The sequence below is a fragment of the Athene cunicularia genome, assembly GCF_003259725.1.
Source record: "Athene cunicularia isolate RWA chromosome 17 unlocalized genomic scaffold, athCun1 chr17_part1, whole genome shotgun sequence".
Lineage (NCBI taxonomy): Eukaryota > Metazoa > Chordata > Aves > Strigiformes > Strigidae > Athene > Athene cunicularia.
The window spans coordinates 4,670,601-4,692,087 of record NW_020799122.1 but is presented as its reverse complement, the minus strand read 5'-3'; the positions used below and the strand labels follow the sequence as shown (position 1 = coordinate 4,692,087).

The window sequence follows — 21,487 nt, the reverse complement described above, 5'->3', positions numbered from 1 at the left end:
ACACACATATGCCTAGGAAAATGAAGGCTGATTAACACACATCTCTTTCAGTTATTACTGTGCAAGTATTTATTCCTTTTTCCTTGGAAATTGGAGAGATAAAAGATTCATTCTGGAATAAAATAATTTTGTGCATATGTGCTAGATGGTTTTGTTTATGAGGCTGAAGTATGTGAGTGTGTGTATGTGAGACAGATGGTGTGTCTGTTTGTGAAAGATACGATGCGTGGATGAATGTGTGTAAAAATACAGGTTTCTTAAGAGCTATTCTTTTTTTTTTTTTTTTTTTTAAAAAATAACAAATGTCTGCTTGTACATTATTTCACTGTGTCATGCTCTTTGTCAATATGACAGAGGAGTATTCCTGCAGAAGGCGAAGCTGCCCCAGAAAGTGAAGGGTGCTGCCCCTAGGGTTTTGAGCTGGGCATCGTGAATTCTCTTCAAGTTTTCAAAGTCCTGGAAAGTTTTGATAAGCAAATACTTTCTGGGCTCTGCTTCTCTATTGGCTGTTTCTTCACCGCCAGATTTTGACACAAATAATCTGATTGAAAAATCAGGGAGGGGAACAGGGGCAGAAAAACTGAGAGAGAAAAAAGGAGAAGTATCTATTTCAGCAGACTGCGACTAAGTGAAAAAGTGGAAGAGGAGTCCAGAGAGAAGACGACGTCTCGCTTGTCTGGGAAGGTTTCAAGGCGAATCCAGTAAAGCAAAGTCCCCCAAACAGGTGATTGATTTATTCTTTTAAACACTTTTAATTTCATTGTTTTTCTCATTTCTCTGATATGTTTTTCTAAGCTTTTTCTTCTTCTTTGCTTGTGTTTCCAAATGTGTAACATATTCCATTGCCTAAGTCACTTGTCCTGAGGAGTCCTTTATGATAATGGTTCACTTAATTCAAATGAATCAAACCATTTTAAAGTTATATACCATATACTTAGTACACTCTCACATGTGAAAATGGTAATATTAGAGCAAAATATTGAAGATGTGACAGTGGTCTCAGATACCTGTGTCCCAGCAAGCTCCATGTAGCAGGAATAGTTTCTAGATGTAGACTTTGGAATAGTTTCTTGATGTAGACTTTTGTACTTAAGCACTGAGGAGAGGGCATACTATATCTTTCCTTTTAATTGCTCTTTTACAGGGCCAAACCTTTAAATTCAGAAAACAGCACACCTCTGCTGACATCAATTAATCTGTCCCCATTTTGCTAGATGAGAATTCCGTCTCTCCTGATTAGGATTTTTTGCTTCAAATTGATCTTTTATTTTATTATTTTCCCATCCTCTGTAAGTATAGGCTGATTAGTGTAACAATTTTTAGCATATGGAATTAGCTATTTATAGACGCTCCTCATACACCACCAGATTGATTCAATACATTAAGCAGGAAAGCAAATGATCTGCAAGTCCACACAGTAAGCACATCTATACATCAAGGGGATACAGAATTTGGTAGATTGCACTATATAAGTCTGTTTATCTGTGGAAGCCTAAGGTAAAGTTTGCTAAAGCCAGTGGCATTCCCAACAACACTAGGGGCTAAATGAGGTTTCTAGAGAACAAATGCTGCAATTATATTCTAAACATTTTTTTTTCTAGCTACTACAGATGTACAAGCATTTCCGTTCCACTTCTTGGGCAAAATTTCCACCATAATTTTCTACCCCCATCATAATGTACATTTGCCCAGTTTTACCACAGGAATTAAAAATGTTCTGCTCATTTTTACACTAAAAAAGCCACAAAGTACTTGCCCATTTGATTTTGCAAGGGTAGACTAGCAAATACATGATTAATTTTGTTGTAAAGAGCTGAAATTCTTTGTGAATATGACTTTATATTTAAAGAGTCAGGAGTCCATAAAACCTCTTATTTGGGATCTTAAAAATTTCAGACACAGGTCATGTTCTGGTTTGTGCTTTTTTCTTCAAAAATGTAGTCTTCTGACAGACAGACTATTCTTTATTTTAGAAGCTTCACCTTTGCCAGAAAGAACAGAAAAAAGCAATATTAAGATTAAAATATAAATTAAGCAATGAGAAGGAAATAAGCCTCTTTTAGCCTAAAACTTTGTGCGCCCATCAACTTCTATGTACCTAAGTTAAAATTCAGTATTTCTGCTGAATGTTGTGAGAAGAAGGGTTTCATCTCTACAATTAACCTCGTAAATTTGAAAACAGGATTACTTGAATTTAGAGGAAGATGAAAGTCAGCTTTAGAAGGGAACTTACACTGCAGATCGGGTTCCTGGTTCAGCGTGGCACAATCCTGCAAACACCTGTTCCCAAATACGGTGTTTTGTGTTAGGAATCCTCTCACTGAGGGAACCAGAAAGTAATCTAATCCAGTGAGAATAATAATTTCTTCTAAATAATATCAAAGGGTCCAATCCTGTAATTTTGGATACTGCAAGCTGCTGTGCGGTGAAGTGGGAGTTAAGGCTTCACGGGGAACATAGAATCAAGTGAAATTAGGATCCTGAAGTCAGAAACCACCCCCTAAAAAAAAAACCCTTTTAATTTGGTTCTTGCACAATCTCCAGCGTTTCAGTATTACATTAAAATTTTACATGTGATACTCTGCAAAATCACCAGGGAGCATCACTGAGGATGAAGGAACTTTGAGTTTGAACATAGGAGGGGAACACACGAATGCTGGGTCCGCTTTCAGATCTGACTGGGGAATTTACAGCTGGTAAAAGAAACTCTTCTAAGGTGCTTCATATAGTGAAGCAGGTTTTTTTTACCTTGGGTGCTTTTGGCTGTCTTTTCCTCAGGCCAGATTACTACAACATTATTGTACAGCTACATGACTGGTAAAGAATGTCAATTCTAGCTGGCTACTGATTTTATACCCTGTATTGAATCAAAAAATGCCACAACACTTCCACTTTGTGTAGGCACTCCTGCCCAAGCAATGAACTCATTGTGCACTTGCCTGTCAAGGTAGAAACCGCTGCCACAGGGGCTGGCGAGAACAGACTCCATAAATATGAAGTTTAATTTTTAACGAAAGGTTGAAGCTAAATTCTGTCGGAAGCTTCAATGAATTTAAGATGTATCAGGGTCTGTTGTCCATAGCACTACATTCCTTGCGAAATATCGTTAGCCATTTGTAGCAGCTGATCACTCACTACTGATAATCTTGAGTTTCAAGGAGAGATAGTATTTTTTCTCTCACAATCTGTGCTTCTAGCTTTCCTCTAACCCGGTTGTGTGAATCACAAAGACAGTCCAATGCAGTTGTTAATTAACTATGCTTTGGGTTCCCAGTTCCTGTTTTCTCTGTAAAATGGGGTGGGGGAAGGTAACTTCCTTTTGTAACGTTCAGTAATATATTAAAGATTGTTGTGCTCAGCAGAGGCCCTTATCAGCACTCAAGATACTGGACCAAATTTGACTTTTACGTATGCTGGGGCAAACGCATCCAGAAAAATCCCATTGATTCCTGTGCATCTCCTCTCAAACACCATCAAAAAGAGGCGTACTTAGTGCCCTCGTACTTAGTGTATGGGGACTACCATAAAGCACTGCAAGATTGCTTATGCCGCCCATCTCCAGTCCTCTGGTCTACCTGGCTAATCAGCCTGGCTCATAGGGCTGACAGCCCATAGGGTCTTCTTGCCGGTGGGCAGGAGTGCAGGCTTTCTCCCTACATTCAGAGTTACTCACTGCCAGAGCTGCTGCCTCCACTGCGTAGGAAGCCCAGGGAAATTAACTGGTTAATTCAGGCAGAGAAAGCCAATGTCTAAAGTTTGCTGGTATGAATACCCTCCATTGTGGACATTGTCCTGCCCCACCACGTGGGAAAATCCCTTCAACATTAGTGGAAATTCCACGTATAGAGTTTGTGGTACTCTGTATTGCAGAGTGTGGCTCCACGCACAGATACTCCATCTGGGATGGACCCTCTGAGCTAAGCACTTCTGCTAGGATCCGTGGTGCCCAGGCTCAGCAAAGCACACTGCTAAAAGGGTTATACCCATTGCAGAACACGCCTGTGTTTGTACCAAGCTGGAAGTATTTCTGTGCCCGCAGCCTTTCGCCAGGCAGAGATACACTTTGTGATACTTAGAAGGAACCTATGGAAGAGTAAATACAGCAATGTACTTCAGTGTCCCTTCCCTCAAGGGCACACTTACGGTTCATTCTCAGTACTGTTTTGTCCTCTTTCTAAAATTAAATTAACAAATCTACTCCTGGCCTCTGTTTTCTCTTATTCATCTCAAGTTACATGCAAATTTCTTGGAAAAAGATGAAGAAAAACAGGTGAGTCATTTCAGAAGAAAAAATAGCTGGAGACACTGAGAGTTATCCCTGAAGTCATAAAAGAAACTGGGAATGCTGGACCAGATTTAAAAAGACAGCTATAACTGCATTTCCAAAGGCAGCTGGGCTGGTGAGCACCTGACTCACCCACAGCAGCGGGCTTGGCAATCCACCTGTCCACAGCAGACCTCGCTGTGTGAATTCCCCCGTACACGTACCTGCAGCTGTAGGCACCACTGTAAATGTGCCCTCAGACCTTTAAACAAAACATCGCTGGGCTGTGTAATTATATTTAGCATGCAGGCACTTCTGAACCCTAGGGAGCAGATCTTTTCCATCCCTGGCTGTTTGGGATTCCAGGAGCCCGCACTGCTCTGTCTTGACTCACACAAATGTTTCAGGTCATTCTTACTTAACCAGAGAAAATTTATTTATTAAAAAAACAAAACAAAACAAAGTTGGCTACTCTTCAACTGCTCTCAGGAAAAAACCAAAACTTAATAATGTACTTTCCCATCAACAGAGAGCCAGGACTTACTGCTGACTTTTCCTATGAAATACATCAAGATTTGCTTTTAGTACCACTGTCCTGAACAATTACGAGGGAAAATGCAAATACATATGCAAATAAGGCGCCAGCTGATATTGCCCTACACAGCTTTGAGCCTGTTGTCATACTGCCTACACAAGAACTGTTACTAGCCATGGGGAACAGGCACAGGGCGGGCTGGGTTCTGGGTAGTAAAGATAACAGATGCATTGCAAGAGAATTTTGTATGATTAAATTTCAGCATTTTATGTTTGTTCCTAACCCGTCGTTTCAACGGTCTGTGATATTTAAGTCAGATCCAAAAGGTAACCTCTGTCACCCAGCATTTTGGCTCTGCCACTGCTTGACTGTTGTTTGTCAGCCAGAATACAAAATACTCAAGCTATGGCCAACAAGAAGGAAACCCACCACGCAGCACAGCTGTGGTGATTTTCCGCTGCGCCTCTCCTATTATTGATGTTGTTTCTATAATTATTATTTGTGTAGCAGCTTCACAGAGGAGCCCATCTCGTAGCTTGGGACTGTGCTCTTCTAAGTGTGATACAAACACCAAGACAGACCCATTCTCAAAGGGTTGATGTCCGGCCCGTGGCTCCCACCGTGTCTTCTGTGGGAGGGTAAGGTCAGAGGTGCACCCTGTCCTATACCCAGAGCTACAAGAGAGAGATCCTGCTCCCAATGTATCTTTGCCACAGACACAGTGCTGGTCTGTAACACAGCACTCTGTTTAATACAATATAAAGATAGTCTCAACCTAGGGGTAGATTAGGAAATGTTCTTTGTAAGGAGTATGCTGTAATCTGCAATCCCAGCTTTGATCTGCTGTCCACGTTCAGTGGCAGAGACGGTCTGGCAATAGGTTTTTTCACTTAGCCCCCTACACAGCAATGTCTTTTCCCCAAAGTTAAGATCCATCAAGCACCTAAACCCAAGCAACCACTTCTCCCTCTTCAGCCGGACCTTTGAGATGAACTCTCTGTCTCCCCATCCTCATCACTCCTGCATATAGACCTGATGTGCTGGGGAAACAAATGAGAAATTATCCCCCAAACCACAGAGATTTACCTGCTCTTTTTCTGTGTTTCTGCCCAGGCAGTGAATGGAAAATGCCACGTTCCTTTTTGGTGAAGAGCAAAAAGGCTCATAGCTATCATCAGCAGCGCTTCGTGGAAGATGACCTGCCTATACTCACGTGGAATCCAATAACGTCTCCCTTCACTGGTGAGTCAATCCGTCCACTGAGCTTGTAAGAATACACCAAGGCAAATCAATAATTGAGTAGGCAAGCTAAGGGAGTAGGATGAATGAGCTAAAGAGCAACTCAGGGCTTCCCACGAGGATGTCAGTCTAAGGACAAACTGATCCCCTGCTGTGTGCCCTCTTTCTCTAGGCCAAATCCACACTGTTCCACTGAAACCAAATTTAGATCCTCCTTTCTTTTTTTTTTTTTTTTTTTTTTTTTTTGCTGGGGAGATTTGAGATACAAGCTTGCTGTGTGGTGTTGGGAAAGATGGCCAACTTCAGGCAACTAACAGTTGGGGAAAGCTTGTGCTTGGTTGTCAGTCTTCTACAAACTCACACCTCTGCCATCTCGATCTCCAGCTTGCTATGTTCACTGTCCACATCCTCTCTGGACCTACATCTTCTCTACCTCAGTGTGCTACCACCTCCTCCTGATGATTTGCAAGGAGGATCACTGACTGTGAGAGGAGTCCTGCACACTCACAGGTGAAGGGCCAGATGCTATCTACTATATTAACACCAACCAACACTGCTTCCACCTATGCCTGCTGTCCTCCCTCTGCTCCTGTTCTGGCTCTCCCACAGCCATCCATGCAGTGGCAGGGCCACAGCGATGGCAATTATCTTCTTCCTTCACGCACCATTCAAATTTTCCTTATTCAAATCGAGTATCAACTTACCCTTTGTTCTAGCCCTGGCTATCAAATTAGAGTCCAGCCCTATGATAAGTTTGATAAAAAAGAAAGGAGGTGACAATTTCAATTCCTGCCATCATCCTTTGGCCATTTGTTGCGCCTCTCCGGTGCAGAAGAGGTTTTGGATAACAGATGAATACATCCTTCACCAGCCCAGTCCCATCTCCAGCAGAAAGGAGGCACATGCATTGGATCTCTGTCCATTTTAGACTTACTATAAAGTCTATTTCTAACAAGTGCTGCTTGGTCTCTTTAAGGGCTGAAACAGGCACGAAAAAATGGGAGTGTGAGCAGGAGGAGATGAGGCTCTGTGATCACCTTTTCAACTGTGTAAGCAGTTACCTCCCCTCTCTGCTTCCCTACTTGGCTGTCCATAAATTCAGGTTAACAATACCAAACTCTCCTAGGAGAGGGGTGGGGAGCTTAATAAGTTAGTGATTGATAGTTACACAAATGAAAATGGTTTTAAATAGGGAAATTATTCTTACAGACGTGTGGCCTTCTAGGGTTAATTTTCTCTAACTATACAGGGTATCAAGGGTCCTATAGTTTCTTCCTGCCCTGCTCTACCTTGCCTATCTCATCCTCCTTGGAATTTCCCTTTGTCAGCAGTGGACAGACCTTGATTGCTGTGCTGATTGCACCACTCTGCACTTATTCAGGGAATTGAGTACGGGCTCATGTATCCAAGCATGAGTTCATACATAAGTACAAACCCCACCTTAATAATTAGACTCTTCTCTTAACAGCTAGAATAAACTAACTGTGACACTACTGTGTGATTATAGCCGTAGGAGACAAGACACCGGAGGACATCAAGAAACAGGACCTGGAATATGTGGTTCCAAAGCAAGAAAAGGACCCATCTGAACTGAAGGAAGAAAGCGTCCCTGTCCAGTACCTGAGCAGGATGCTGCCAGGCCCATCAGCTCAAGGTCTGCTACCCAAGACCACAATTGCAAAAGAGGTCAGGGCTGGGCAGGCTTATGGAGCCCCCACAACTGGGTCCAGATTTTCAGCAAATGGCAGCTCTTATTTTGACATCAATGGTCAAACTTTTCCTTGGCAGAGCTCATCAAAAGCATTCTATATTTCCCTTTGTGATTCTGGTCTAGATCAGCATCTCCCTGCAGGATGATGCTATGATACCTAATGAGTGAGCCTGCAGATCTCAAGGACTAATGCAGCTCTGGGCTATATGGGTCAAGGCAGGTGTCTACATGAAGCAAGGCTAGTAGGGGGGTTCATATTCCCTTAGCATCCCCTCTCCCATGACTGAAATCAGATTGAAATCTCCTCAGATTGAAATCAAAATCATGATAGGAACTTTGTGTGGGGATCAGGATTTGACTCAAAGAAGGAGGAGTTATCAACTGCAACTCTCGAGGTCAGGCAAGACATTAAATGGGGGGGGATGGTACCTGGGGAGCTTTTTTTACTGGTGCCCAGCTACAGGCAATAGCATGACACTCACTTCTCCTTTGCAGATTCAGAGATGGCCATCCCCGACGTGCAGATCAAAGACTGCACTAACACAGCAAGCACCCCTACCTTCTACAAAACTGGCTTTTCTTGGGATGCTTTCCATTTTCCATACAGCTACCGACAGATGTCTTCCACCATGCAGTCAGCCCTCCTGGAGCACCCAGTTAGTCTGTACGGAAGCCACCTCCTGCCAAGCACAGAGCCCCCTCTGGATTACAACATGCATTACTCCTCGGACCTGGAGACCTACCACTGTGTAAAGTGCAACAAGGTGTGTCACTGAGGAGAACCTTAAAGATGGGGAGGGGCTGGAGTGATTTTCATTGCATACATCAGAGTTTCACTGAGTTACACCCAAGTGCAATGCATGCGGCTCAAAATGGTACCTACTTGTTCTCCTGAGTAGGGGACAAGGGTGCTAGGAAGGATGCAGTTCACATGGCCCATGAGAGGGAAGATTCAAATAAAGAGAAGGAATTGAAAACAAGAGATGGAGATACAGCTGCCTCATGTCAAAAAAATCACTGGCATTTTGTTTTGCAGGTATTCTCCACTCCCCATGGACTAGAGGTTCATGTCCGAAGGTCTCACAGTGGGACCCGTCCATTTGCTTGTGAAGTATGTGGTAAAACCTTTGGACACGCCGTAAGCCTGGAGCAGCACACCAATATTCACTCCCAGGTGGGTAACATGATTCCAGAGAACCAGCTCTCTGGACCTGATGAGTGTTGGACCTTAGCTGTTTACTCCATTATAAAGGAAGTGACTTTTCCTAGGTTACAAACGTGATGTCTTTCCTGTAGCACCCAATGACAGTGGTAGGAGCTCTGAAGACCATAGATCTTGATCTCACAAATCTCAGACTGCCCTTGAGAATTCCTTGGATGGGAGGGGAGGATCATTGCTACTGGTTCTTCTGTGCCACGCCTCCTCCTAAAGGGTGCAGGAGTTTGGATCACAAGATGTAATCCATTTCCATAAGTAACCCTCCCCACCTTCTCTTTGTACTGTACCTAGCATATCAGTCCATGAGCTGAGGAGATTTGCTTATCAAATCTACTATTCTCGAGACTCTTAACACTCTTCAAGCTCTGTCACATGTCTTGCAGCCACAGACATCTCATGATTTTCTTTCCCTAACAGGAAAGAAGCTTTGAGTGCAAGATGTGTGGGAAGACATTCAAACGTTCTTCCACCCTCTCCACTCATCTCCTGATCCATTCAGACACGCGGCCCTATCCCTGCCAATATTGTGGCAAGCGCTTCCACCAGAAGTCGGATATGAAGAAACACACTTACATCCACACTGGTGAGAAACAAAATATTCCTAATAAGAGAATGCAAATTAGAGTCTGTCGGGTTGAAACACATACATAGTCCCTAGACACAGAGGTATTAGACTGGGGATGAGTGTCCAGAGGCACTGGAAAGTCATTCTTCCTTGTTAGGTAAGACAGCCAAATGTCTAAGAATCACCGAGATGCATGTCCTCCTCTGTGGGACAAGGAGATGGTTACTGAGCAGCCTCTGGTGCGTGTCATGGCTGTGCCCAGCCCTGGATGCAGGCAGGGCCTGGCTCACAGCTGGAGAGGACTCCTCTGGTGCTGGGACAGAGTGCAGAGGCTTTAGCAGGACAGCTGGGCTGGCAGCTCCCTGCTGCCCGAGCATAGCCAGTCGGGTCTGAGTCTGCTAAAGGGCAGTTCTATCTCCCTCTCTCAGCTGTTAAAGTGTTGCTTTTATTTTTCTCTGCCCCGCAGGGGAGAAGCCCCACAAATGCCAGGTGTGTGGCAAAGCCTTCAGCCAGAGCTCCAACCTCATCACTCACAGCCGCAAGCACACCGGCTTCAAGCCCTTCAGCTGTGAGCTCTGTGCCAAGGGCTTCCAGCGCAAGGTGGACCTGCGGAGGCACCGGGAGACCCAACACAGTCTCAAGTGAGGGCTGGCACCAGGTCTTTGCTGGAGCTCCCACTGCCAGTGCATGCTCCAGGGAAGAAGACTCTCCCCAGCATTTCCATCCAGCATGGGGCTGCCCATCTCATAAAACTCATATATGTTCCTATGTTCCCCTGGGGACTGGCAAAGTTGACATTGGTTTTGGTGTTCTGGCAGCCCAGGGCCTTGCACATCCTAGTAGGTGACAAAGAAACATGTGGGAGCTCTCACTTTTCAATTATAACAGGTACCAGCCCAGATCTGACATCACCTGTTCAAGGGCAAATCCAGAGGAATTCCTCCAAAGCCACAATTACTCCAGGTTTACACAGTGTGCAGAATCCGGTTCATCAGACTGACCAGCAGTGAGAGGGGAACCCCTGGGCTAGTGGCAGCAACAATCTGTGCCAAGCTAGTGCTGTACCCATGTTCTGCTTTGATGGTTAGGAAGATAAGGCTAGGGCATGCAAATAGATTGCATTCAGTGAGCTGTGTTGAACCTGGACAGGGCCTCTGCAGAGACTTGCCCAGGTCATAAATTCTGGCAACTGACACCTAAAGTCATTTTCTTTCAGCAGAACATTTACTGTGATCAAATGACAAGTTAACTGTGTTGTATTTTTAGCTTGGAGTGGGAGGAAAATACTGAAAAATCAGCTTCTATCTGTAGCTGATAACAGGGGTCTCCACATGCATTCCTCATACGCACCGTGCTGCAAAGATCCTGGGTTAGTGGCAACCAAGTGAGCTCCAGGAAGAGCCATGCCACAGCACTAGGCATAAACTAAACAGCCCCATGTGTCAGTACTATGCAAGAGAGACTGGCTGCTCTTGAAATCCAGGCCGGTATGTCCCACAATATTTCACTGCATGCTGGACATACCGATTTAGAGCTGTCCTGGGCAATCCTGTGTCACTGCATGATCAGGAACAGCCCTTGGATACTGATGTCAAGAGCCAGAGTTCTCCTTTCCATCCACTCTCTTAAATGAGGAAGTGACCTAGGCTATACGCAGTGACATAGTCTGCAGGTGCCTTACATGTATTATACAAACAGAGCAGTGGTATTTCCTCCTTCTTCCAGGTCTAGAGGTTGAAGCAAAGGACTAGAACAAGTAAAAAGCCAGTTCCCCTCCAAACTCGCACTATATGGCAAGTCACTGCACTGGGATTTTATTTCTCCACCCCTCCTGGTGATGTGGTCATTCACTCGGGTCTGTAGAGTCCCTCGAGTTCTTAACAGAAAGGACAAAGTATTATTGTAGCATTAATAAGACAAGAGCTTTCAGTTAAGCAGGGCACTGTAGTAGGGCACAGCTCACTCCGTAACTACATGCCTGAACACATGGCCTTGGACAATGACACCGGTGGGAAGTAGCCTAGAGAACTGGGGCACTAGCCATTTCACTCCAAATGCTTACGTAAAGCTGCCATCATGGGCAAAGGAGAAACGGTCCAAGTGGAAAATTCATTTATTGCCAGGAGAGAAGTTGTCTGTCCTACACCCAGTTACACCACTGTAAATCCAAAGTTATTTTTCTAAGACCTAAAATGTACTTGCCCCTGTGCCTAAGCTGTTAGTCACTAATATGCATTCTGGAAGCTCAAACCAGAGTCTGTACTCCTGGCTTTACTTGTACACTGTAAATATGTATTTATACTTTTTCTAATGTATATTTTTATTGCACTATACCAGACAGTGACAACATGTACAGGCCTGCTGGGATTTATATGATAAATCTGTTCCCTCCCAATAACTGGACTAACACAGTGTATTTAATGTTAAAAACATCCATTTCAAGAAAGGCTCATACTTGGCCGTGGAGCTGCAAGCAGTAGGGATGGAGGAGGAGAGGAGAAGGGAAAGAATACAGCACTGCCCCACACGGGTTGAGTGGAAATAAAGGTGGAAATTCACATGCAGAACAGGGCTCCCAAACTTAGACTTCAGAGCAGTCAAAATCAGGGAGCAGGGGCCCACGGGCTACAGACAGCCACGAACAGCGCTCAACACCTGGGACCAGGGGACGTTTATCTACAGAGAGCGATGGGCGCAGAGCCCCAGACAGGCAGCAGGTCAGCTCTGCAGAACAAGAGGGCTGTGCAGCTACAACCACATCAGATGACACGGGCTCGTGTGCCCAGCAGACGGTATTACCAAAGCCCTGTTAAAACTCTGCTGCCTTTTCCTGGGTCATGCCAGAACCTGATCAGGGCAGGGACTCCAGGGGAGGTGTATGACCTGTGACAGAACTGGGCTTAGGGAACTGGACCTCCAGGGCCTGCCCATGACACCAGGCACGAACACACACGTGTGAACACACACACGTACACATGCACAAGCCCTACTCAAGGTAAAGTCATTTTAGCTTATTAAAACTCCTGCCAAAAATGCAAACCATGTTTGTTATTCCCCTTGTCCTTCACAAATCTGCAAACAGAAATATTTAAAGAGCATGTCAGCGTCTGAACTGCTCAGGAGCAAACACCCCCCAGCCCCAAAACACATGGGCACACCAGCACAGACTTCCCCATCTGTGTCCTGGGGACAGCAGGTGTGTCTGACTCATCTGAAACACCCCAATTTTGGCCATTCTGGAGGGAAGTGCTGGCACACACTGATCAGCACCGCCGCAAGACTGCCTGTAAAACCACTCATAAAAACAAATCAGACAGCTGGTTCTTCAGAGCCTGCTGAACAAGAGCTACTGTATCCCTTAGATTTCCATTCCTATCTTTGATTTCCATGGTACAGAGGAGGTATAACCTTCAACGGGCAGCTGGGGCCTTCTGTCCTAAGGCTGTGCTGCTCCAGCCTGCTTCTCCCTCCTGACAAAGCACAGATCACCCCACTCCTGTCTTTTATTTCCCCAGAACTCTAGGGCAGGCAGCTGCTTTCACCATTATTGTGGTTACAAGCCCAGAGATTACTGAAGAGCAGTTACACTGGAGGAGATAGTGTCAGCCTTCTCTTATATTTGTGAGGAGCCTGATGGGCACATCCCCAGGAGAGGCCAGGACTGCTTTAGGTGGTAGGGCAGCAAGTAGAGGTCACTGGGATGGCCCTAGGCCGTGCTGCTGCAGAGATGTGCTCAGGAAAATGTGTCTGTGTCCGAGGCAGCCCCGGGGGGAGCCAGGCTGACCCCCTCCCACAGGCTCTGGGAGCGTATCTCCAGAAACACAGGCTGTGGATGGAGGCCAGCTGGAAAAGGTGCCAGCAAGACAGTACAGATGGTATCAGGAGATGACCTGAGAAGGGAGGAAGAGGAGAGGGAATTAACCTGCAGAGTTTTCCTAGAGTAACAAGGGGCCACTTTCAGAACACCAGGTAATGCTACTGGGCCCCATCATTCCTTAAGGACTATGGCTGTCAGCAGACCAAAGGAAAAACTAGGCAGAGCCCCACAGCCCCTTGTTGACTGCAATCCCTGATCAGGGAGAGCTGTCTCCTGAGGATGGAGGGACCCAGCTTGGCTCTGCTACAGCACAGACAGCAGCATGCTGCATGGTTCCCTGGGCTTTCATCTGCACCACCTGAAGCTCTGGAAATGCAGGTGAAGGAGCAGGGGAGGATCTGGCATTACCCAAATGTCACCACACTAGGTTGGGGGAGAGCCTTCCTCTCCCAACACACACCAGCCAGGGACAGGCCTGCTGCATGGAGCAGCGAAGGGCTTCCCTGATCCTTGGCACTACTGAATCCACACAATGGGTACCCAAGGATGCTCAGCACTTGTCAGGATCAGGCTCTGGCTGTCACCAACTCCAAGCACACCTGGCCTTTGTCTCCAGCCATGCAAATCCTCCCCAGTTCTGACTGCTCTGAAAACAACCCCTTTCCCACCATCTCACCTTGCACCAAAAAAACACCACATTCTGGTTGGTCAATCAAGGAAACAGATAAAAAGCAAAATCTCAACTAATCTTTGTGGCTGAAGAAAAAGCTGATTGTTTTTGCCTCTCTGAGCCCGCCCTGTATCCTGTACTTCCCCAGTCCTCTTCACACCTTCTTCCCTTTATTGCCAGGGAAAGAAAATCCTGGTCTTTGGGCTGTTTTGTTTAGCAAATGAGGGACATGCAAAGCAATAACCTCGGGCATCTGTCAGAAGGAGAAAGGTGCCTCTGTGTCTTCCAGACAGCCTTCAAGCACTGAGTGCAGCAGCCCAGAAATATTATGATCAAGGGTGGATTTAAGATTGGACATGGGATACATCTTTCTCTTCCTAATGAAGACAGAGCCACGGGACACCTGCAGGAAGCAGAGGTGTGTTCCCAGCTAGCACAGCATTACGCTGGAGCTTATCTTCAGGTTGTATTAACCTCCACAGAGTGGAATCCTAGAGAAGGCAAAACCTTGAAGTTTTCATGTTGTGTTGGCAATAGTTAGGGAAGGCCTAAAAGGAACCAAGAGAAAGGACAGGGAAGAATTAGGCTCCAGTTGGGAACAGGTTGTATTGGGGGAAAAAAAAAAAAAAAGCGCTGAGTGCAGTTGCTTCCCGCCCTAGACTTCACGAGAAAGCGTTTTCAGTGAAAAAAAAGATAAGAGCAGAGTCCCTTGTCCTCGCAGCAGGTCGCTTCCCCAGGGCCACACAGTTGTAGCTGACGGGGACACAGTAGTGGGTTAGATCTAGCCCATCAGCACAGCACACAAGGGGAAACCTTTGACTTCAGACAATCTCCCAGAAATAGCTGCATACACACATTTCCTTGCAAACATTCCTGCCTGCCATTGAAGGCCTAACCTGGGAACAGATATGGGGCTTGACCCGCAGAGCTGCTACAGAATTAAAAAAATTACACCACACACAATTTTTTATCACTTATTCTGCTCAAAAAGCAGAGATGTTTTTCAACTTTTGCCCTGGAATAGCATGTACACACAGAGAAGACAGTCCAGAACAGCCACACCAAAATTATTCAACAAGTTAAATCAGTCCATTGCCTCTGTGCTGGATGAGACTTAAGAAAACACAGATCCCTGCAGAGTTCCTGAGCCACCATCTTTCAACTAACAGTCATCATGGACACCCTGATCTTAAGGCTGCAACCCTGAACTGGTTTGTGTGAGATCTGCCACACGTTTCCTGCATGACCCCAGGCAAGACGTGAGCGCTGGATTTCTGAAGTTGTTCAGCGCACTATAAAGCTCACAAAAACCTTCACCCCATCCGAGGGTAATAATTCCCCCTCTCCCCTTCATTATGCTTGTTTATTTCAACGGTAAGATAGTCAGGAACGGGACTGCCCCTCCTTATCTTCCACATACAGCGCCTCGCACAGCCTTGGTCTCAGCTGGAACGCCTAAATGCCGCTGCCATACTAGTAATGGCCCATAGGAACTTAATTCAGCAAAGCAACCCAATTCTCTAACTGGCTTGGAAAGAAATCCTCCAAGTGTGCGCAGCGAGACCGCTACATTAAAACCACTAAACTGCCAAATGAGCAGCGAAACAGGGCGAGCAGAAACACAGAGAGGATAAACCAGACACGAGCAGCATTTCCACTGATGAATAATATTCCTGGGAGAGAGACAGAGCTGGATACGGACGCTATGAATGTCCCACTTGACACCTTCATTTTAAAGGTGTTGCTTCAATACAAGCATTTTTCAATCTGGTCCTTGGGCTGATTTTGACCTGTTGGCCCAAGGGTGATCTGTGTTTGCCGTACCAGACGGCAAGGGAGGCAGAGAGCAAAGAGTCCCCAGGAATGGGGAAATCTGAGGCTAGGGAGGAGCTGAGCGTGCACTGAGCTCAGCTTCGGTCTGATAAGTTTATCAAGCACTGCCGGCTGCTAACTGTCAGCTGGCGAAGCGGGCCTGTTAGGGAGGAGGAACAGCTCCCAGGGCAAGATAGGACAGCCCATGCCTTATCAGAGTGCCTGAGCCAAAGAGGGAACTGGAGAGAGAGCACTTTCCAACCACTTCATCTGAACAACAGACAGATTGGCAGGAAAGGCCTGTCAGCCCTTCGCTTCTGCCACCCAGGCATCAACAGGGAGCCCCTATCCATGCAAATAACCCCGGTAAGTGCAGCATGAGAGTTGCAAATGTGAACATAGGGGCCTGAGGGAATGCACGGGGAAGGTTTTCTGAGGAACATTGCCCAGCGGGGAGAGTCAGATTTACAGCAAACAATTCAGATGCTTACTGAGCAAGCTGCTCCTGCTCAGTGCCCAGAGCAGCAGCTCTCCCCCACGCTGCCTTCCCTAGGTTTGGGAGGGGAATCTAGCACTTCAGAATAACACTAGTCACTAAGTTTTGGTGTACTGACAATTGCTTTGTTTCCCCTTTACTGTTTCTGAAAAACAGTAAAAAACCTCAAGTGAATAGAACAAGAAAAACCTGACCATTCCCATCTGAGCTGCAAGAGTATGGGCCAGCAAATACTCCCTCACACCTACTCCTAGGGCAGCAATAACCAAATCAATACAGCTGGAGATCACAGCAGAGACTCTCCTACATTTGTACGAGCTCCCTTAGGCCTGCGCAAGCTCCCTGTCCTTATACCTCAGCCATGACAGGGAGGGTAACAAGAGATTCCAGATCCCTGCGTGGCACATCCTCTGCTTGGTTTCCCTGCTGAGAATGGGCCATGCAGGGTAGAACCAGCATCAGATCAACAGCTTCAACACACCATGTTTCTTCAGCCTGTCAGACCACGCTGTCGTCAGGTCACTGCTCATTTAGACCGCATGGATAGCTGTCATCCTGCCTCCCACCCACCTCTGGGGCTTTGGCTGGGTTCAAGCTGGTGACTTGGGTTCTGCCTATACCAGGGGATTTTACCAAGAGCTGGCCCCAGGACAAGCCCTGAGCCTGCGCTGGGAGGATGTGTTCATGCTTGGCTACCTGGGTGCAAATGCTGTCCCAAGCCCTCAGTGGGATATGAGGCAGGAAACCTTCTGCAGCACTTATGTAGGCCAAGATAACTCCAACGTGAGACAGTTACTCAAAAGCTCCCTTTCTGGTAAATAACACATCTAGGAAGTGATTTAGCTCCTCCTAAAGCACATACCTAAAATAGGACAGAGGTCATGCCTTCAACAAACCGACTTCTCTCCCTGAAGAGAAAGGGAGCCTAGTATCTGTAGACATCTAAAGTGACATGAAATGAGTCACACCCCTGTGGTTTCTGCACCACTCAGGCCAAATTTCTCACAGCTGTTTCTTCTCCAATCCATAATCTACTGTCCTCCAGGCCACGAGCAACCTCAAGGACATTTAATTCCTCTGTGCATCAAGAGCTCCTAAGCAAGTTCTAAGTGCAACAGACACATTTAGCATTGGTCAACACAACTCTGAGGTTCAAGGCTACTTCATGAAGAATGAGTTAAAACCCCCTACCCCATGGATTCTGCCTTCCTTTTGAATAAATTTAAAGTAATGGGACTTTATCTTACATCCCAGGCCCTTCTATATTAGGAGCTTTGGTGGGATTTTTGGCAGTGGTCAAGTCTGCTGGTTTCTTCTCTTTATAAAATAGAAGTTATCTCTTGCCTCAGTTGGGGAAGGGGAAGTCAGAGATGATGGAACATTCCTGTTCTTGAAAGGGCCCCATCCTGAGAGTGTGGACATGATGAACCCATGTGTCAGTCAGACATCCCTGCCCCAGCTCCTTATTTAGATACAGCGTGTAGTAGCCTGACTATAAATCAGTCAGGCTCGATGGACATCCAGGTGTGACAGCACCTGGCAAAGAAAGCCCAGAAATGGCAGCTGCATTTTCTGATATCAGAGAATCATGGAGCATGCTAAATATGAGACTCAACTCAAAGAAGGAGGATTGTATTCCTGGCTTTGCCGTTGTCAGCTGATCTGAGCCAGTCACTATCCCTCTCTGTGTCTCAAGTTTCCCCATCTGCAGAGTGAGGATAACACCATGGACATGCTCTGAGACCTACAGAGAAGAGCTAGGTAGAATTTCTGTAGATGCACATAATCTCATGATGGAACAGCACCCAGGACTGCGAAAAATCCCACAGAAAAGGTATAAAACATCAAAGCAAAGTCTCTGCATTGTGATATGCCAACCTGATACACAGTTTTTACTTTAAAATCTTTTCCCAAATTTGAGGAGGAGAACTAGAAACAGAACTCAGGTCACCTGGACTTCCAGTCTTGTTTCTTAATCAGCTTTCTATCTTACCTCCTTGAAGTAGAATTTTAAGGAAAACATCCCAAGTTAAAACTCTGTTCTTGGAAAAAGTATCACGTACTATTGGTAAGATTTTATTTCCAAGTTCTAGGAGATAGTCACAAAAATATGCACAAAACTAATTTTCTAGTGCCTTACATTAAAGGCAGAGCTGACACAGCAAAACCCCTTTGGTTTCAGACTGAGTGCGCACGCAACAGCTGAGGTTTCCCATTTTAACTGGAACTTAAGGAAACAATTAGAAAGTCAGAGTACCATGTGCTTGCTGCATAGTGCCACAACAGCAGTGTTGGAGGACTCAGATATTTCTTACTTCTTACTTAAGGGTGCTCCGCATTTAAATAGCAAATTCTGCCTAAAGATTTCAAAATGCTCCACAAAGATGGAAACACCTTATCCCTTTTTTACTGCAAGGAAACCAAGAACCAGGTAGAGAGAAAGTAGCTCAAAGTCATACAGAGAATGAGTGAAAGCCCTAAAAAGTGAAACAAGTCATTTTAGCTGCCAGCCCTTATTTTGATCATTAGGCAGCAAGCAAAATTCATATAAACAGTTGCATAAGTTTTACCAGTGGAGTTTTGTGCATCTTTTCCAAATAAACAGGCTCATGACTGTCTTGGAGCCCTGGCACATCTTCGCCCACACTACACCTTGCTACTGCAAGGCCAGAAGCAGCTACTCCATATTGTATTTCAAACCAAAACCCTATTTTCTTAAATATGTGTTCCCACTGAGGTGGGCACAATATCCAACACTTGGCAGGATTGATTTATCCTCTAGCCTGCAAGTTCTCTCATCAGCATCATTATACATTTTGCAGGACATACAACACAAACTTTGTGGTTGACAGGACCAATAATTTATATTTTTGGGGCACCACCTCCTCAGCCCCACTTCCTCAATCCCAAAGTCCCCAGCAATCTTAGCTCGGAAGGGAATGTGACTCAGGCCTTCAACTGAAGGGCTGTCATCTGCAAACCCTGAAGACTGGATGTGGCCGTGGTTTTATCACTGGCCACCAGCTGCCTCTAGAGCTCTTGCCTCCTCCTCAATGATTCAGCAAATCTTCTTCGAGGAGAAAAACAAGCGTGCAAGTGAACAAATCACAATGTCAGATTACAAAGATGAGCGGGCAAAAACTGCGTCTCAAAGGAGGGAGATAAAAGCTGGTGAAGTTGCACGATCCAAGGACTGAAAGGCCTGTCAAAGGTTTTTTTCTTTTTTCTTTTTTTAAGGAAGCAACAATAATGTGAAAAATAAGGCAGTAATATGGATTCCTTACACTGTGAAACACTGCTAACAATAAAAGAGATCACAACGTGGAAGGAAGTGAAGCATATTCTGCCCTCTGCTATCTGAGCGTTGCACAGGGCTGATATGGATTTTTACTGGTATAGCTGAAAGCTGAATAGTCCATTCTGGCTTACACTGGAACAAAGTTCTACCAAGCAAACTATTTTCAGAAGGAGTTTCTGCTCTCCATAGCCAGGATTTTCAATAGTTTGGAAGCCCATTATCAGGCACTTTGAACATCATTGTTCCTGAAAAAAAATTTCTGTAAACCATTTGGAATTTAAAGTGTTGCAGAGGGCAGTTAGAAATAATGTTTGAACTTCTGACAGGTTTGGCCACTGTCTCATATTTATAGAGTATAGCTCTTTTCTATATACATTTTTTTCTTCCTGCTGTAACTGCTCCTTAGGTGGAACACAGCATTAGCTTAACAGCTATACAGTACACATTCTATAGAAGAGAAAGTAAAGAAGAAACTTCAGCCAGACCTTAGCTAGGAGATGTAATATTTCCCCTAAGGGTATTCAGTCCAGACACTCCAGTCAGAGCCACTCTTCCAAGAATGCCATGAAACTCCAATTAAAAAGAAAAAATAAACAAAACCCACCAACATTCACAATTTAGGGAGAGCTCATGTCACGTTTGTGGAATCTCTTAGTCCTCTGATATCTGTGAGACACAGGCTTCCACTAGATTAAATGCAACATAAAAAATAAGCACAGAAGAAGAGGGAGCTCGGGAGCCACGTGTAGGGGTATTGCGGGTGGATAAACTGTAGCTGACTTTGGTCTCACATTGCTTTTACACTCCACCTGATTCACCTCATTAACCAGCAGAGAGATCAGCGTCTTGACACTACAATACAACTAGGCAGGACTGACTTACCTTGCTATGAGTTTGTATATTCTCCATGAATATTTATGTATTCACCTCACCAACAACTTACAGCTCACAAAACCTCCTTGCCCCCTCTCCAAGGGCTCCCAGAGGGAGCAGGGTTTTGGCATATGCACTCCCTGTTCTTCCCTAGGAAATGTGAAGGAAATAACTACAGCACAAGCCAGAGGACCTCCTCTCAAGCTCACCCAGGGAGTTAATACTATGTAAGCCAGGTGTAAATAACACCAGGGCTGTCTCCTTTTAAAACATTTCCTTGTGCAGTGCTGCTGGCTGCTCTCACAGGTTTGGGGATTTCCTCTCAAGTCTAACAACAACCAGGTGTGCTCTTAAAGCTCAAGTGGCAGAGCCAAGGGAATTACAGTTTTTAGGCTGAAGAGGGGAGACTTTGTCTCCATATTCCAGTACAAGGAGTCACAGAGAAAAGGGGTAATGGGTACAAGTTACTCCTGGGGAGATTCCAACTGGACACAAGAGGAAAATGTTTCAAGCGAGAACAACCAGCCATTGGAATAATCTCCCCAGGGAAGTGGTGGATTCCCCAACACTGAACACTTTTAAGGTTCAGCTGGACAGGGTGCTGGGCCAGCTTGTCTAGGCCATGCTTTTGCTAGAAAGGTTGGACCAGATCAGTTCCCTTCCAACTTGATACTCTGTGAGTCCATGATTCTATCAAAATGGGGTACTGCTGCACCCTACAGGCTGAAAACAGCGAATATATAATTCTTTTTTTAATCACAATTTCTAAGCCAGGTTCATTGTGTTGGAGAGGGAGGCCAGCTCGTGGCTCCTGGGTATTTGGGGCTGGTGGTTCTGCTTCAGCCCCATCCCAAAGATCTCACAGAATGGACACAGCTGCTGGGACAAGCAGGGGGAACAGCAGCGGCTCTAACACTGACACACAAACACAGACACAGACATGCCTCCAACCCTGGCTCAGGGACTCACGGAAGTGGGGGGGGGGGTA

The 21,487-nt window shown here is 45.5% G+C and overlaps 3 protein-coding genes across 3 annotated transcripts in view; all 3 read left to right on the top strand.

Annotated features, from left to right (window-relative positions):
- Window positions 1-631: 631 nt before the first annotated feature.
- On the top strand, window positions 632-11,913 carry GFI1B (growth factor independent 1B transcriptional repressor). Its single transcript, XM_026860782.1, has 7 exons — window positions 632-724; window positions 5,913-6,041; window positions 7,546-7,692; window positions 8,245-8,513; window positions 8,786-8,923; window positions 9,386-9,551; window positions 10,000-11,913. Exons 2-7 carry the CDS (start codon window positions 5,927-5,929, stop codon window positions 10,176-10,178), a joined length of 1,014 nt encoding a protein of 337 aa, XP_026716583.1. The 5' UTR covers window positions 632-724; window positions 5,913-5,926; the 3' UTR covers window positions 10,179-11,913.
- Window positions 11,914-16,088: 4,175 nt separating this feature from the next.
- The window catches only part of LOC113486663 (general transcription factor 3C polypeptide 5-like), a 23,181-nt gene continuing 17,782 nt past the window's right edge, over window positions 16,089-21,487 (top strand). Inside the window, exon 1 of the mRNA XM_026860785.1 lies at window positions 16,089-16,198. The gene's annotated coding sequence lies outside the window, so the exon portion shown is untranslated. The remainder of the gene's footprint in view (window positions 16,199-21,487) is intronic.
- LOC113486595 (general transcription factor 3C polypeptide 5-like) overlaps window positions 21,198-21,487 on the top strand; it is a 2,411-nt gene continuing 2,121 nt past the window's right edge. The window contains 1 exon segment of the mRNA XM_026860661.1: window positions 21,198-21,202. Within this exon segment, the coding sequence (XP_026716462.1) occupies window positions 21,198-21,202 (5 nt within the window).